This window comes from Pipistrellus kuhlii, unplaced genomic scaffold (genome assembly GCF_014108245.1).
Source record: "Pipistrellus kuhlii isolate mPipKuh1 unplaced genomic scaffold, mPipKuh1.p scaffold_m20_p_39, whole genome shotgun sequence".
NCBI lineage: Eukaryota > Metazoa > Chordata > Mammalia > Chiroptera > Vespertilionidae > Pipistrellus > Pipistrellus kuhlii.
Genome location: NW_023425539.1, coordinates 2,745,697 through 2,764,182, shown reverse-complemented (window position 1 = coordinate 2,764,182; position 18,486 = coordinate 2,745,697). Strand labels below are relative to the sequence as shown.

Genomic DNA, 18,486 nt, shown 5'->3' with positions numbered 1-18,486 from the left:
TTATATACAATTTTTTTTTCAATAAATGCTGTAAATGTATTTTCCCCTCTTTATGATATTCTTCCCCTAGCTTTATTGTAAGAACCCTATCTAATAAAGAGGGAATATGCAAATTGACCATCACGCCATCACAAAAATGGTGGTGCTCCAGCAGAGGCGGGGTTTCTGTAACACAAGATGTTTGTACCCACAGCGGAGGCTGAGTTCCTCTAACGAGCAATCAGCAAGGACCTAAGCTGCATGGTGCCAGGCCAGGGTATAGGACCTGAGGCTGTGCCCCCTGCCCAGTAGGCTTGACGGGACCTCAGGATGTGCTTCCCCACCCAGCAGGGCTTGACGGGATCTCAAGGTGCACCCATCCACCGGGTGGGGCTTGACAGAGGACCTCAAGGTATGCCCCCTCGCCCCAGCCCAGGCTGGGGGACCTCAGGCTTTGCATCCTGGCGCTGGGCCAGGGGACCTTAGGCTACATCCCAGTATTACTTTTATTAACTAAGTTTGACATAATTCAGGGAGAAGCAACAAATTAAGGGTTTCTTCTTTCTCCTTCCCCAGATACATAGATGTTTTTGCCTTTCACATTCATTCACACCTTTTCTGGGAACAGTGCCTTGATTTTCCCTTGGGAAAGTACCCTTCACTACTCAGTCTAGTGATCAAATGGGGCTGAATAGGCTCCAAGTAAGTGACTTAAGCTAGGCCAATTCTGAGATTTGTAAGAACTTAAAAAGATGTTTTCCACTAGCATTACTGATAGTGAAGATGAGTTGCAAAGAATGAGAGACTGACTGCCTGACAGAACCAACCAAAGAAAGCAGAAATAAGAGCAAGAAATAAGACCTACTGATTGCTTTTGAATCTTTGGTTTTAGTGAGGCATGTATGTGTGTATATATATATATATTAGATATTTAAACTAATACTTTTCCTTGGGCCAGTTTGAATTGGATTCTTGCTACTATAGCCAAAAGCTTTATCTCAGAATAAGATTCCACACATGATAAGTCTATGCCAAGTTACAGAAATTCTTAATCTTTTAAAAATTGTAGCCGGGACCGGTTTGGCTCAGCGAATAGAGCGTCGGCCTGCGGACTGAAGGGTCCCGGGTTCGATTCCGGTCAAGGGCATGTACCTTGGTTGCGGGCGCATCCCCAGTAGGGGATGTGCAAGAGGCAGCTGATCGATGATTCTCATTGATGTTTCTAACTCTGTCCCTCTCAATTCCTCTGTGTAAAATCAATAAAATATATATTTTTTAAAAATTGTAGTATAGCCCTAGTAGATGTGGTTCAGCAGTTAGAGCATCAGCTGATGCACTGGCCTCAGTTGGGGCTTGTGCAGGAGGCAATGGATGGATGTCTCTTTCTCACATTCATGTTTCTCTCTCCCCCTGCCACTTCCCTTTGTCCCTTCTACTCTTGAAAGCAATGGGGAAAATATTTGGTGACGATTTTCTAAAAAATTGTAGTATAGCATGCATAAAGAAAGTGCATGTATCATGAATATCTAGTCTAATTGATTTACACAGAAGGAACCTCAAACCCATTCCCAGCCTATGCCTCCGCCCTTGACTTTTAACACCATAGATTTTTTTTTTCTAGATAATATAGTATTTATCCATTTACTGTTGATGGACATGGAGTTTATTTTCTGCTTGGGGTTATTATGAATAATACTTTTAGGAACATTCTTATACTTGTCTTTTAGTATGTACATATGTATATTTTGATTGGGTAATACCTAGGAATGGGATTGTTGGTCCATAGGATATATATCAGCTTTAATGGATACTGTGAGAAATAGTACCAAAATATACTCAAAATATATGAGAGTTGCAGTTGCTCCACATTCTTGCTTATACCTGTTAATTGTTTATCTTTTGTCATCTTGTCCTTTAATTTTAGCCATTCTGATAGGTGGGATGCTAGGGTTTTTTCTTGTTTTTAATCCTCACCTAAGGATATGTTTTTTCATGGATTCCAGAGAGAACAAACTAGAGTGAGCTTTACAGTTTGGTGTTAGAATTGGAGATAATGGTGTGAATTCATTATTTTCATGATAGAGAAATAATTATAGATGCAAATGTGTGTGTATACATACACAAAAACTTGAGTTCTGTCCAGTGAAGGGACTTGGTATCAGACACCCCAATAGCAATGAGCATAGCCTAGTGCCTAGATCTTGGTTTCTAAATGCATTCTTCACTAAAAGGAATCAGAGCCTCTTGGAGAAGTGACTGTGGCAGAGAAAGTATAAGATGATACTGAAATATCTTACTCTAGAAGGGAAGAAAGTTTTCCAAGAATTAGGGTGACATGTCAAAAGGACACAAGCCAGCTCGAAAGGACCTCACTGGCTAAATATGGGACAATTTGAGCATTGAAATAAATTATAATAGTGGATTATAATCCACTGAATAAGAACCTGTAAAAAAGAAAAATAAATGTTTTGAAAGTTAGAGGAGAAACAAGATATTTGCAGTCTCAGAGCAATCCCTTCAAAATACAAATCTATAATAATAAAAATATAATATGCTAATTAGACTGGACAGCTTAATGACCTTCTGGATGTCATTCCAGACATCCTGCTGGACGAAACCACAGTGACAGGGGCGAGGCAGAGGCAGTTAGGGGTGATCAGGCAGGCAGGCAAAGTGGTTAGGGGCAATTAAGTAGGCAGGCAGGCAGGCAGGCAGAGGAGTTAGGGGAAATCAGGCAGGCAGGTGAGTGGTTAGGAGCCAGCAGTCCCAGATTACAAGAGGGGTGTCCCACTGCTGGTTTAGGCCTGATTCCACAGGGATCCCTTCAGGATCAGGCCAAAACTGGCAGTTGGATATCCCCTCAGGGGTCCAAGATTGCAGATGGTGCAGGTCTGGCTGAGGGACCCCCACCCCATGCATGAATTTCGTGCACTGGGCCTCTAGTTAATTATAAAAATAAAAGAATTCAATGGGAAGCCTGGCAGACACTATCTTAATCAAGTAATCGAAGTTAACATTACCAGTATAGGAACAAATCAAATCGTGTTCCACCTAACAGGATGGGTGAGAACACAATATCACCCCCGTTCCTCCCTACCCCCATGCCAAATCACAGCCTGAAACTAATCATGAGTTATCAATCATCAAATCAAATTGAGGTGCATTCAACAAAATAACTGGCCTGTAGTTTTCTGAAGTGTCAACTTCATGAGAGTCAAGGAAAGACTAGGAAACTTCCAGACTGAAGGAAACAAAAGAGACAAACTACATGACAAGTATGATTCTGGAGTGGATCCTTTTTCTAAAAGGACATTGTGGAATGGGATCTGAGATTAGATGGCAGTAATGCATCAAAGTTATTTTCCTGATTTTGATGGTTATACTGTGACTCGAGTATATGACATTTGTGTATGACGTTCATGCACTCGGGAGGTGGGGGGGACCCGGCAGGGGGAGACCTTCAGCCTGGCCTGCACCCTTTAGTAGTCCAGGATCCCATGGGGGATGTACATCCTGACTGACAGCTTAGGCCTGTGGGGAGTGGGCCTAAGCCGCAGTTGGACATCCTTAGCGCTGCCACAGAGGCAGGAGAGGCTCCCGCCCCCACTGCTGCTCACCAAGTGTGAGAGCAGTGCTCCCCCTGTGGGAGCATACTGACCAGCAGGGGAAGCTCCTGCATTGAGCATCTGCCCCCTGGTGGTCAGTGCACATTATAGCAACGGGTCATTCTGCCATTCAATCAATTTGCATATTACCCTTTTATGATATAGGAATACATAGGAGAATGCATGCCTTGTCTGCTGAGTACATGATTTTCTCTTTTGAGTTTAGTATCTGTGTGTTTAAGCTTTTATAGATGATGACTTTAAAGATAGACATGCAATCTTTGGCCAGCAATCAGAAATTCTAGGCATAAGACCTGTTCTAGAGTTTTCCATTCTGTGAATTTAGCCAAATCACCCCCTCTGATATATCTTACTCCAGAAGGGAAGGAAGTTAATCCTTTGAGCCTCAGATTCCTCATCTGCAAAATCGGGGGAAATAACATTTGTCACCCAGAGCTCTGATGATCAAATGAGATATGTGAAAGCACACTATAAGTTAAAGCTCTGCACAAATTGCAAAGAGTTATAATTATCTAGCTTTTACTGAAATTTGATATCTCTAATTCTAGGTAGTTTTGATGCTTAACTATTTGCAAATGGCATGCAGTGATATTTTAGGGGATATGTAAATGTTTTGACAATATACAGTTAAAATTAAGATTTCTATTTTTAACTTAAGAGTATGGAAGTTTTGTTTTAATGAGACCAAACAAATCTATTATTATGTTAATAGTTAGTGCAATAACAGTCCACAATTTAAGGCATTTTGTGATGTCTCACAATCTAACTTGGAGCATTAATGACTAAATTGCTGCATAAACGAATATAGGGGCATTCTGTGTATCTTAAAGAGGGGATTCTACTTTCATTACACAGAAAACTCATCTTTAATTCTGCTAAAGTTTAAAAGTAAAATGTTTCATGTAAAAAATAACATTGGTTATTTTGTGGTAACATATTACCACTATTTTTGTTGTTGTTAATCCTCACCGAGGATTTTTTTTTCCATTGATTTTTAGAGAGAATGGAAGGGAGGAGGAGGGGAGAGAGAGAGAAACATTGATGTGAGAGAGACATGTGGATTGGTTGCCTCCCTTTTCTCAGGCAACGCTCTATCCACTGCGCCAACCTGGCTGGCACCACTTTACCACTTTTGACAGAGGTGAAGAGGTTTACTTATTCTTATTTGTAAGTATTGTCGAAGGAGAAGGTAAAAATGAGGGGAAAGAAATGCCATTTATATAATTCAATTAACCATAATCTAGAATTTGAAGCACCTCATTGGTACACCCAACACACAGTATCCTGAAAAATTGTTTGTAAATCAAATCATATTAAATGCCATTCGAGAAATAACTGCAAATTCTTTAAAGTCCCTAATTTTATCTTTTAAAATATACATTTTTTTTATACCAAGTTTTCTTTAGGTGCACCTTTAATACTAGAATTTGAATAAGAATAACCTTTCAAAATATCTTTTTTCTTTTAAATTAGCAAATGCTTTATGGAAAGTTAGGTGTTTCAGCATAAAGATGTGGAACCTCCTCTTCATCAAATATTTGTTGTTTGGACTGTGCTTAAAAATTGCTAGAAATAAGCTACTGTATTTGGAATCTTCAATTACAGAATTGAAGGACTGATATCTATTCCCTTCCCTAAATAAGAAGGTGGTTCTTCAGCTGACATTAAAACTTTTTTTCTGATGAAGTACTCCACCAATTCACACTGTTTCCAAATTAGTTGTCCAGTGAAAACCTAACTTAAGAAACAGACAAAGACTTGCATTTGTGCTACAGCAACAGTTTGACATGGGTTTTGTGATTTGTTGATAGGAGGAATACCACCTAACATCCCAATGGAAATGTGTTGTGTCATTTCACGAAAAAGACTTCTCTCGAAAAGATTGTTTGAAACACATGATATAGTTGCTGACTAGATTACAACTATATGAAATGAAAGGACAAACATATTTAATATCCATCCTAAAATATTTATCTTGTTTGTTGTGGGAAATGCCAACTAAAGCAATTGAGAGGGGTGTTATTTCATTCTAATAGAGGAAATAAAACAAGTTTTCCTTTTTTTAGAAATTTCCAGGTGCTAAGAAGAAGAAATAAATTAGCTTTGTCACCAGCTTTGTTTCTGCCTTCTAATGTAGGTATCTGAACTTTCAAGTATTGTCCTCTCATTAAAATTTAGAGACAGTTAAGTAATGAGAGAAAAGAGCAATATTACAGAAAGTAAGAAAACATTTTAGGGCTTTGAAATAGTCCTCTCATGGAACTAAATACAACAGATTTTAATAAAATAAAATAAAAATCAATTACTTAACTCTGATATTGAAGAAAAAATATCAGGCTGTTTCAAGTAAACCAGAAAAGCTTTCTATAGTATAGGGATATTCCTGTTTTATTTTGTATTAATTTAAAAAAAAATTTTTTTTTTTTTTTTGCAGAGAGGAAGAGAGAGGGATAGAGAGTTAGAAACATTGATCAGCTGCCTCCTGCACACCCCCCACTGGGAATGTGCCTGTAACCAAGGTACATGCCCTTGACTGGAATCAAACCCGGGACCCTTCAGTCCGCAGGCCGATGCTCTAGCCTAGGGGTGTCGAACTCAATCAGAGAAGGGGCCAAAATCTAAAATCCAGCCTAAATCTCGGGCCGAATGGTTTACTGAACAGTCATAAACTGTCATTGTGATGGAAACGCAGCGGAGTGCAGTGATGACAGCGCGGTGCGGGCCACATTGCAAGGCCTGGCGGGACGGATTTGGCCCTCGGGCCTTGTGTTTGACACATGTGCTCTAGCCACTGAGCCAAACCAGATGGGGCAGAGATATTCCTGTTTTTAACATTTCCTTTTCGTATTTGGAGTTATACATTTCATTCTCTGATATGCTTCTCAAGCAAGTACTGTCTAGGCTCACCTTTCTAATTTAGTCTTTTTTTTTTTTTTTTATAACTCTCCCTGCATTTTATTTATTTATTTATTAATATTTTTTAACGATTTTTTACAGAGAGGAAGGGAGAGGGATAGAGAGCTAGAAACATTGATCAGCCGTCTCCTGCACACAACCAAGGTACATGCCCTTGACCAGAATCGAACCTGGGACCCTTCAGTCTGCAGACCGATGCTCTATCCACTGAGCCAAACCAATTCCAGCTCTCCCTGAATTTTAAATAACGTATGATTTCCATGATGACTTTAAAGTATATAACGTCTCACTTCGCATAAGGCTGTTTTGCTTTTATTACTTTACTTGTGGGATGGCAGGTTGTAGCATAGTCTTTGCTAACAGAATGTTTAGCAGAGAGAGACAGGGCTATGACAGAGTTCAGGATTATGACACCATAAAGAAAGGTGTATGGGCTCAAGTAAGTGTCCCTGGAAAAGGAGAAGGTGGCAGAGCATGCCGTAGTAATGATAGACTTCAAATAATAACATTCATACACATCTGAGTAGGTGGAACTGGCTGATGTAAGAAAAGTTAGTGGAAATGCAAATCGTCCGGAATGGGCCGAAAGTACTATTAATAGAATAAAGAAGAATACGTGGAAACAGCAGCACACAGAGACACGCGCTCACATTAGTTTTCGGTTTAGTTTCGTATATTTTCCTCTCCGACTCCACAGCAGCACATGGTTACAGGGGTCTAGTAGGTCCAGCTAGGAGAGTCTATGCTACTCAGAAAACAATGGCTAGCAAGACAGCATCCCCATTTTCTCCGACATGGCTTATGCATCCATGGACAATGAGGACTTTAGAAGCGAACAGATGTCGGATGCCAAGGATCATAACGAGAAATGATACAGCGGACATTCACAGACTCGATTCTAAACCTAGTCCTAACTGGTTACATGGCAGAATTCATCACCTCCACACACACCCTCTCGCACCCACAACCGGGACGTTCGGCTGCGTCTCAGCGCCTAACTTGGTAGCACGTCCAGGAGATGTCACAGGACGAAGTGGCTGGGGGCCACGAGAGTCTGTGTCTCTCTGAAGAAGGCCCTTCCGTGGTCCGGCTTCGCTGGAAACTCATCCACTTGGAGGGAGAAGACGGTGCGACTCGCCAGAGCTGGAGGGAGAGGTGGCGGGAAGCCCCTCGCTCTCCTCTCGCTGAAGCGTTTTAAACGACGTTCAAGCGGATGTCCCCACAGGGAATCTCTGTTGGTGTTTCCGGAGTGATGCTTTTAATAATGCGCTGTGGGGAAGAAAATACGATGTTATAAACATTCTTGTGATTTAACAGTATTGAGAAGGTATTCCACCAAACTTTAAATAGCATTTTAATGGCATCTAATAGTAAGTTGGAATAGTCTCAAAGGAATTCCTAATTTATTCATTCTTTTTTAAAAAATATATATTTTATTGATTTTTTTACAGAGAGGAAGGGAGAGGGATAGAGAGCTAGAAACATCAATGAGAGAGAAACATCGACCAGCTGCCTCCTGCACACACCCCACTGGGGATGTGCCCGCAACCAAGGTACATGCCCTTCACCGGAATCGAACCTGGGACCTTTCAGTGACGCTCTATCCACTGAGCCAAACCAGTTTCGGCCTAATTTATTCATTCTTAAGGGTGAATTGAAATGGAATATTCGGGAGCTATAGGCATCTGTAAACTCATTAGGAAAGTCAGTATATCCCTAAAGGGGGGAAATGGCCTGCAGTGGCACCTGTGCTGGCCTGCAGCATGCTTTTGAAGACCTAGGAAAACACATCTTTTCCTCTGGAGGGAGGAGGTTTCGTGTGGCACCGGGCTCGGGAAGCGGAGTGAGAGCTGGGTCCTGGTGCCCTCCCGCCCTCCCGCCCTCAGCCCTGCACGCACACAACAGGCAGAGCGCACGGTGCCGTCAGCCACGTGACAGCCAGGAGGTGACTGATCTAATGGACCCACTGGTAACGGCACACTGGTCAGTTCATACCAGGCGCAGCTCGTCACATTATTGCATTTTATTTTTATTTTTTTAAAATATATTTTATTGATTTTTTTTTTTTTTTTTTTTTTTTACAGAGAGGAAGGGAGAGGGAGAGAGTTAGAAACATCGATCAGCTGCCTTCTGCACACCCCCTACTGGGGATGTGCCCACAACCAAGGTACATGTCCTTGACCGGAATCAAACCTGGGACCTTTCAGTCCCCAGGCCGACGCTCTATCCACTGAGCCAAACCAGTCAGGGCCATTATTGCATTTTAAAAGGAAATGCCTTAAGAAGACAGCGGCAGCCCTGAGAGGTCTACACGGAGTAAGTTATCAATAATAATAAAAGGGTAATATGCTAATTAGACGAGACGTCCTTCTGGGCATCGTTCTGGACGAGCTTGGGCCAGAGGGAAGCCAGTGCTGGCTGCCGGGGGAAGGAAGGCCTACACTTGCACGAATTTTCATGCATCCGTCCTCTGGTATAAATATATAAGATGAATTTTAAAAAATATATATTTTATTAATTTTTTACAGAGAGGAAGAGAGAGGGATAGAGAGTTAGAAACATCGATGAGAGAGAGACATCGATCAGCTGCCTCCTGCACACCCCCTACTGGGGATGTGCCCGCAACCAAGGTACATGCCCTTGACCGGAATCGAACCTGGGACCCTTCAGTCCCCAGGCCGACGCTCTATCCACTCAGCCAAACCGGTTTCAGCTCTAAGGTGAATTTTATGTGGTGGACCTATCTCCTTTGAATAGAACATAATAAGAGAATCCTTTTCTCCCCAACTACCAGTTTGAACACACACACACAGACACAGACACACACACACACTCTCACACACACACACACTCACACACACACAGACACACACACACTCATACTCACACACACACACACATACTCACACACACACACACTCACACACACACACACACACACACACACACTCATACACACACACACACACTCACACACACACACACAGACACAGACACACACACACACTCTCACACACACACACACTCACACACACACACTCACACACACACACTCTCACACACACACACACACAGACACACACACACTCATACACACACACACACTCACACACACACACACACACACACACACACGCGCGAGTGAGCACACACCTCCTTCAGCGTCCCCGGAGTGACGATCAGCCGGTAGGCGATGTAGGTGGGGATGCAGATGAAAGACGAGGTGCCTATGCAGTAGCCCAGCACCACGCTCCAGTGCGGGTAGGTGTACTGGAACAGCTGCAGCTGGGGCGGGCTCATCAGAAAACTGCAGATGATGAACTGAAACAGAAATCCCGAGAAACTTGAACAGTCTTAACCAGACACCGTTCTGATACCATGATCGCCACATGGAAAGCTAAGATATTCTCAGGAAGTTCCCAAACTGGGTGCCGTACCTTAGCTTGAACTCGGACACACGAAATGCACCGACTTCGGTGCCTAACTTACTGCCAAATAAAACAGCCAGGTGCTTATCCTGACTTTCCTCCCGACCCCCCACCTCAACCTCTGCAGTGCAGATTTGAGGCTTATGGGACGTGAGTGGGGGGTGCCGAGACCTCAGACTGTTATTTAAGGGAGTTACAGCGCCCCCTTCAGGGCAAAGGGGAAGAGATTGGCAGACACCAGAAGAGGTTTGGCCCCTCTTATCAGACTGGGGAGGAATACGCCGCCGTGTGACCTCCTCGGTCCCTGCCAGCCCAGCCCGGCCCCTCGAGGGCCTCCTGCTGCTCTCTGCTGTGCTCCCATGTCCTCCCGCACTGCTCACTGCGGTGGTTTGGGTCGGATGGAAGGCACCTCTGTCTGGGAGAGAGAAGGAGGTTCCTGGGTCTGTGCTCCTTCCCTCCCTGCCCCAGAGCTCTCTTTCTGCATTGAACGCCTCAGCTGGGATCTCAACAAGGCTGGCTGTGCCCCCAGACGTCCCAACGATGAATGACTGCCTGCCACCGGCCCCCATCATGAAGGGATCATGGAAGGAAAAAGCAAAGTAATATACCTTTTCCTTGAAAATTCAGTGAAAAATTTGACCAAGAAAAATTCCACCGTGCGCTCCGGCCACTCAGTGGATGAGTTTTCTTATTTGAGTCTGGTTTCCAGAGAGAGAGCGTACGTATCGGTTTTTGCCTAGTAACCGCGGTGGCCAAACACTTATTGCTCTTGATTTAATTTTATTTTATTTCACAGTCATAAAGAAGACAGTAATGTAAATTATTTGTGTGGTTAAGCATCTATTTATAGCCTTTCCTTTTCTTTGTCTGCAGGTAATAAAATGGGAAATGGTTTAAACACGCATCCATCTTCCAAGCAGTGTTCTCCTAAGCCCAGGAGGAAGCTTTCAAAACAGGAGCCCCGCCAGCCGCAAGCCTTTCTCTGGACTTACTCTCCTCGCTCCAGACGTGGCTCTCAGGGTACTTTGGGAACAGGGAAGGGGGGTCTGGTGAGGAGCCATCCTGCTGTGACTCCTCTCCTCTGACGTCATGCGTGAAGCCCGGTGTGGCTCAGGGAGGCCTCCAGCCTCTGTTTGTGGCCAGGACGTGTTGTTTCACACACCCCTTCGCCCGTCCCAGCCTTACCCCCTTACACGTCCCACGCTCTCCTTGCTCGTGGACAATATTTTCTTTCTCTGTAACTTGGCTTCGGGGACAAAGATTATTTTTAGTAAGCTACTCGCTGTTTACCTAGGGCAGCCTTAAAAAGCCAGCGCTGGGGATCTGTTTGAGCAAACCCAGGAGGAAAGACAGATGTGCCTCCTCCCGCCGGGCCCGGGCCACTTGCCTGCACAGGACGTGAGGAAAGCGGGCATCACAGGGATTGTGGGTAATGTGTCTGAACCGCGTCTGCACGTAGGTTTGCTGGACACGGCAACACAGGACAGCGGGAGTTGGCCCGGCCTGCCAGACACCCAGCCGTTCACAGAAGTGAGAACAGGAAAAGCCTGGGGCCAGGGTCAGGTCGAGAGGTGAGGCACTCAACCTTGGGGACAACCCTTAGGGGGTCAACAGTTCAGGAATCAGGACAAGTACTATCTGAGCGCAATATGTTAAAAACACAGGGTCTGGCACGGCCACATTAGGGTGAGGGGAGTGAGGTAAGTCATCCCAGTGCAAGGTTGGATCCTGTCTCTGTTTTAAATGTTGATATTTTGTTCATCAGGGATTTTATTTTTGGCATTGATTTCATATTTTTAAAAAATATTGCCTTAAAATAGCATTTACAGCCCTGGCTGGTGAGGCTCAGGGGTTGGAGCACAGGCCCATGCACCAAAGGGTCTCAGGTTCCGTTCCCAGGCAAGGGCATGTGCCTGGGTTGCAGGTTCAATTCCTGGCCCCAGTCGGAGCATGAGCAGGAGGCAACCAATTGATGTGTCTCTCTCACATTGATGTTTCTCTCTCTCTCCCTCCCTCCTTCTCTCCCTTCCATTCTCTCTAAAAAAAAACCAACGGAGAAAATATCCTCAGGTGAGGATTAACAACAGCAAAAAATAGCATTCATCTTGATTGCTGAGGTTGTGGGTGCCCCTTAAATTTTAGGTCCGTGTTGAGTGCCTTCACCCCGGACATTTCCTGCCTGTGTAGGGACTGCTGAGGTAAACAAACAAGCACGACTTCTCCCCTCAAGAAACCAATCCAGTGTCTCTCCTTCCTTTGAAAAACAAAGGAAAGGGCTTAAGTAGATTACAGAGAAGCACTGGTAATAACGTAAATTAATAACCCATTTATGTCAGGACTTCGACTTCTAGTTATGTCAGGCAGGTGATTCAGACCAACCCTCTCGCTGAAAACAACGACCATTTCTGGATTCTAAAATGGATATGTTTCTAATGTACCTGAAAGCGACAGGGAGCTGATAAGACAAGAAGGAACTGCCGGACCACGGTTTGGGCCCTAGACTCCAGGGGAACCCTGGAGCCCAGACCCACTGGGCATTCCTGCTGCTCGGCTGGCTCGGGTTTGGGAACCCCCGAGGGGGGGATTCTGGAAGAAGCATGAGCAGCATAGAGAAGGCCAGGGGAGCATGCCGTCATCTTATAAACACATGTGTTGTCCAAAAAATATCGACAATAAAGGGCTTCCCTGAGAAAGCCCAAACAGATTGCAAGAAGAGGCTATTTTCAAAGAGGGGGAAGGCAGAGACGTCCTGAGAAAAATGGATGACCCAGACGCTTCTAATAGCTGAAGCTTATGAGGGAGGAAGTCTAATAATCTTTCTGGCGCTAAAGGATAGAAAAGCCCCCCCTCCCCAAATAAAACTACGGGTCATGAGAGACCCGGACAGCAGCCCCGCCGATGTGCACGGCGTGGCTCTCCCCCGGGCGCTCAGAGCGCACGCGGGCTGCTAGCAGGGAGCTTTCCATCGCTGGGCAGACATCTCCCCAGCGGACACCAGGGCACCACAGGGCACATGCAGCAAAGATGCTGTGGCCTCTGAACACGTCCTGGCAAACGGGCAAGCGCCGATCCCAAACTTCCTCCCCCAGGTCCTTCGGCCGTAAGTATTGCAGATTCTACTTTGGATTCAGGTCATGCATGAGGACCAGTGTGGGGGTGGGGGCATCTTTAAGAAAATGGACACAGCTTGGCCAGAGCGGCTCTGGCTGAGCATCAGCCTACGAACCAGGAGGTCTCTGTTCGATTCCCATCAGGCCACATGCCCAGGTTGTGGCCTCGATCCCCAGTGTGGGGCGTGTGGGAGGCAATCAGTGACTCTCTCTCATTGTTGATGCTTCTATCTTCACTCCCTCTCCCTCCCTCTCTGAGGTCAATAAAACTATATTTTAAGGAAAGGAAAATGGACAAAATCACTGGGACCCTGCCCAGGGCCCCATGAGCAGCCCAGCAAATCCTTCCCAGCCCTGAACAGTTCTTAATGTGACCTCAGACCCTTTACTTAGCACCTTTAAGCCTCAATTTCCTTAAATGTAAACTGGAGAATTAGAGCCATCCTACTTCACAGAATTGTAGTGAGGATTAAAAGTAAGACCACGTCTGGCCTGGTGCTTACTGTTCAGTAAACGTTGTTTATCATGCTCCCTGAGCAGGGGAGGGAAGCTGTAAGGCCTCCGAGGCCCGGATGACGCTGTGGTGGTGGAAGTCAGAAGGTGGTTAGCCATGGGGACACGGTGACTGGGAGGGGCCACAGAGGGACTTCAGCGCATCGTTTTGCTCCTTGGTATGATTTTGGCTACAAAATCAGTCTACAACATTGCATGGAATGGACCCTTTTCATTTTTCTTTCTTTCCTTTTTTTTTTTTTTTTAATCTTTCTTTTTTAAACTATATAATAAATCTTTATTGTTCAGATTATTACAGGTGTTCCTCTCCCCCCCCCCCCCATAGTTCCCCTCCACCTGATTCCCCACCCCAGCCCATGCCCTTACCCCCTGCCACTGTTTCATCCATGGGGAATAGACCCTTTTGGTGTATGTTTCACTTCAATAGGATTTATTTCTTGTGTTTGAGTGGGTCTTTCTCCAGGGCCGGAAGGAGGAGGGAAATAACTCACCAGGAGAAACAGGGGGCTGATGGCCACCCAGCAGATCCTCCAAAACCAGCCGGGGCTGAAGCCCAGCATCTCCTTCACGTCGCTGCAGAACTGGGCGATGCCTGCAACCAGCCGGGGAGAGAGAGGCGGATCACTGCGAGAGGACGCGGCCTGCCCGGTCCCTCAGAGGGAGGAGCAGCGGCTCTGAAATGTCTCTTGAGGGGCTCAGGGCACCAGTCTGGTCTGAAAGCGGGACAGAGGGACTTGTCCCAGAATGGCATTTCAGAGCAAGCAAGTTCTTTCTACGTAGAGTAGGGTGGGCAGGGGACCTCTGGGGAGAGACCTAAAGCCCCCTCTGGGTGCCCACACTGCCTTTCTACGATCTCGGCACCCATTTTATTTTATTGCTACTGTGGGAAAGAAAGTTATGATTTAGTTAGGAATGATGAACTTGGACCTTATGACCATTTCGGGAAACTTCCAGGAGGACATTTTAACCACAGCATGGCCCAGCCACCTGGCAGAGCACCATCAAGGTTCTTCTGTCAGAGTAACTGGCATGGAAGTGAGAAGTGAGACCCTGGCTGGTGAGAAATTGCGCTGGCTTCCCTGAGAGAGCCTGGCAATACCTCGGGCAGGTCGAGAGTGGTGCACACACTTGAACTTTGTTGTCTGAATTGCCAAGAAGGTGGGAAGGACTTCTTTTTTAAAAAGTGGACTCACGTGCAACTCAGAACCTCCCCCGCCCCTTCATATCTCTATATATAAAATTCTAAGCAACCCGTCACTATGTGACCAGTCACTATGGTGCACACTGACCACCAGGGGGCAGATGCTCGATACAGGAGCTGCCCCTGGTGGTCAGTGTGCTCTGACAGCGGCAGTGCTGCTCAGCGAGCTTATCGAGTGGTGGCGGCAGCAAGCACAGGGGGGCCAGGATGAGCGGGAGCCATGAGGCACCCAGCCAGGGCTTGGGCTCCTTCCTGGCTGCCTGCTGCTTCATGCACTGCTACATCCCTTGGGGGATGCTGGCCTGCTGGTTTCGGCTCAATTCCTGGCCAGCCTGTGAGGATCAGGCCAAACCTGGCAGTCCGACATCCCCTGAAGGGTCCCAGATTGTGACAGGGTGCAGGCCAGGCTGAGGGACCCCACCAGTGTACGAATCCGTGCACCAGGCCTCTAGTTATACATAATGGCAAACACTCTAAAGCTGTCTTACTATCATAGGAACTAGGAAAATAAATACATTTTCAGAATGAATTCATCTCTCCTGGATTTTAAAGATGAAGAGAGGCATCCCTGAACCTGGCTGTCTTCACTTCGATGGCCTGTGCCCGCACCAGCCCCACACGGGGCTCCTGGGACTCCAGCCAGCGGACCCGGACCCGGGTGAGCTCACTGTGTGTGCTCCTTCCCGTTATCATCAGATTCAATCCCAGGACCTGGGGCGGTTTTCCAGGGCGGATCACCCGAACAGGAGCATGCTTGCCTCCTCCCTAGAAGGTAAACTCCTAACCTCCGCCTGGGGACTCTGCGGGGAGCTCCTGCTTGCGAAATGGAAGCAGAGGGGTACTCTATATGACAGTGGGACAGGGTCCCTGCAAATGCCTTCCCCAGGCCCTGGGTCTCTGTGTTCCTTCTGCCCAGTTCTCACAGCCAGTCAGGGGGGTAAGCATCCACTGTGGGTGAGCTGCAGGGAGTGCTTCAGCCTGTCTCCACCGGGTAAACACTTACACTCGGGGGGAAGCCCTAGCCAGTGGATAGAGTGTCAGCCTGCAGACCGAAAGGTCCTGGGTTCACTTCCAGTCAAGGGCACATACCTCGGTTGCAGGCTCCTCTCCAGCCCTGCTCAGGGCTTACGTAAGAGGCAACCAATTGATGTGTTTCTCTCACAATATTTCTCTCTGTCTTTCCCTCCCTCTAAAAATCGATTCAAAAACATCCTCAGGAGCCCTAACCGGTTTGGCTCAGTGGATAGAGTGTCGGCCTGCAGACTCAAGGGTCCCAGGTTCGATTCCGGTCAAGGGCATGTACCTTGGTTGCGGGCACATCCCCAGTGGGGGGTGTGCAGGAGGCAGCTGATTGATGTTTCTCTCTCATCGATGTTTCCAACTCTCTCTCCCTCTCTATATTTCTCTCTGTAAAAAAAAAAAAATCAATAAAATATATTTTAAAAATATCCTCGGGTGAGGAAGTAAATACATCCATCCATCCATACATGCATACAATAAACTCAGAGGGGAAAAACATCCTCCCCAGGGTAAAGCGACCTGCGAAGAGGAGAGGGTGGCGAAGAGGAGGGCCTGTATCTGAGGAAGGCACTCACCCGAGCTCATCTCACAGACCAAACAGGACGGGACATCTCGCACCCGCCCTGCCCTTCGGTGCGGTCAGCCCTTCTCCAGCCTGCTGGCTGCGGGCTGCCAGAGGAAGGGCTGCGGTGGTGGCGGGAAGATCTTACCGTAGAACCAGAACACAGCCATCGCTTCGATCAGGGCCACGGTGAGCACAGCGGGCCCCGTGGCGTACTCCTCCAGCAGCTTCACCACGTAGGCCCCGCCCTGCAAAGGCGACCAGGCCGGTCAGGGGGCACCGGAGGCATCACCTCCTCTTTACCAGAGGGGCCTCAATGAAGGAGAATTCTGGGCAGTCCCGCCGTGGACCTAATACAAGGGCCTCTTGGACTGGCCTCAGGGTGGACCAGATTCCACCCCTCGAGGCCTCTCCCCACCCAATGGAGCACCCCCTTCGTGTCTCCTCTCCCGCTACGTTCTAAGAGACAAACTCAAAAGGGCCTTGATCTATTCTCAACTTTCTTCGATTTACCAAACGCCTATTGTATATATTTTACCTTAGAGAATCCCGGTCCCTAAAGACTGAATCTGGGCCCTGTCGGTGTGGCTCAGTGGTTAAGTATTGACCTATGAACCAGGAGGTCATAGTTCGATTCCTGGTCAGGGCACATGCCCGGGTTGCAGGCTTGATCCCCAGTGAGGGGTGTGCAGGAGGCAGCCCAGCAATGATTCTCTCTCATCATTGATGTTTCTATCTCTCCTTTTCCCTTCCTCTCTGAAATCAATAAAAATATATTTGGGGGGAAGGGGGGGCTGAGTCTGGGAGATCCCACAATACCAGACCCACTGAGTACATGGGTCACACTTCTGCCCTAACTCATACGTCCTTCGGGTCCTGCTCAGGGTCACAGCACCCTATCGAAGCTCCACAGACACTGGGTCATGGCTTGAAGATTCATATCTGCAGAATCTGCCTTGAGATAGGACACATGCTTAGGAAATGTGTAGGTACTTATCTGATGTCTGTTTTACAGTATTGGCTTCAGCTACACACACACACATACACACACACACACACACACACACACACAAATCACTGGAGGGGATCTGACGTCTTCACCATTGCAAGTTCTCAGGAGGAGACCAGGTGACGCTGCAAACCTGGATGCCAGCCTTCAGATGTTCTGCACATCGGACACCAGGGCACTATTGCCACGAAAGCAGCCCAAGGGACTGGCAATGCACTGGAAAAGCAAACCTTAGTTTTTCTCCAGATGTGCAGCCAACCCTGAAATCTAGTTGGATCCACTGCAAAATGCCAAGGGTCTCCAGATCCTACGGACAGATGCCACTAGAAACAGCTTTCCTTCTTATTTTGGATGACAAGTTTGTATCAGCCTCCCTCCCCTTTGGCCCCAAAGCCAGGGCACCCGTGGGCTGGAAGGAAAGGTGTGGCTTCTGGAAGTGTCCACTCTCCTGCCCTCGGGGAGGCTGACTCAAAGCCAGGCTGGGATACTCACAAACGTCAGGGTGAACAGGGACCCGAAGAAGCAGGTCACGACCACGCCCAGCACCAGCAGCTCCCGCCGCTTGGCCCAGATGTGCGGAAACTCATCCAGCACCGCCGTGATCACCCCCTCCAGGCCTGCGAACTGGGAGGGATGGGCATGTGGTCACCGGGAGGCTCACGTGGTCACCGGGAGGCTTTGGCCCCGAGCGGTTACCTTCCAGGACGGTGGACAGGAGGGCGGGGTGAAGACTGGCGAGGGAGTGGCCAGTCCAGCTGCTCGTGATGAGCAGCCCGCACTGCAAATACCTTTTCCTGTTTACAGTCCTTTAGAGCCCACCCCTAAGGACACGGAGGAAGGAGAACACAGCACCGCAGCTCGGGGAGAGGATGTTTTAGGGGAGGTCCCTTGGGGAGCCTGTGGCTGCACCAGAAACACCAACTCCAAGCCCAGACTCAGTCCACGCTAAGAGCAGGGCTCGGAGCTGGATGTGGGCGGCAGGGCACCGAGATGCAGGTGACCTTGCCTGGCCTTTCACTGCTGCCCTCAGGTCACAGCAGCTCACGTAGGCTCAGCCCCTGGCCGGTGCTTGTGGATCTACTCCCAGTCACCCCACCACTGACTCTCTGAGCTACTAGAGGG

The 18,486-nt window shown here is 47.3% G+C and overlaps 1 protein-coding gene across 4 annotated transcripts in view; it reads right to left on the bottom strand.

Moving 5' to 3' along the window:
* Nucleotides 1-6,862: 6,862 nt before the first annotated feature.
* SLC6A4 (solute carrier family 6 member 4) overlaps nucleotides 6,863-18,486 on the bottom strand; it is a 36,629-nt gene continuing 25,005 nt past the window's right edge. For 3 of the 4 annotated variants that reach the window (XM_036408447.2, XM_036408445.2, XM_036408450.2), the window contains 5 exons: nucleotides 17,857-17,988; nucleotides 16,504-16,603; nucleotides 14,064-14,164; nucleotides 9,675-9,842; nucleotides 7,183-7,790 (listed from right to left, as the gene is read on the bottom strand). In XM_036408447.2, coding sequence (XP_036264340.1) covers nucleotides 7,716-7,790; nucleotides 9,675-9,842; nucleotides 14,064-14,164; nucleotides 16,504-16,603; nucleotides 17,857-17,988 — 576 coding nt within the window. In that variant the 3' untranslated portion in view covers nucleotides 7,183-7,715. Of the gene's footprint in view, nucleotides 6,878-7,182; nucleotides 7,791-9,674; nucleotides 9,843-14,063; nucleotides 14,165-16,503; nucleotides 16,604-17,856; nucleotides 17,989-18,486 lie in introns of those variants that run through there. The other variant, XR_006739632.1, reaches the window with a different exon arrangement.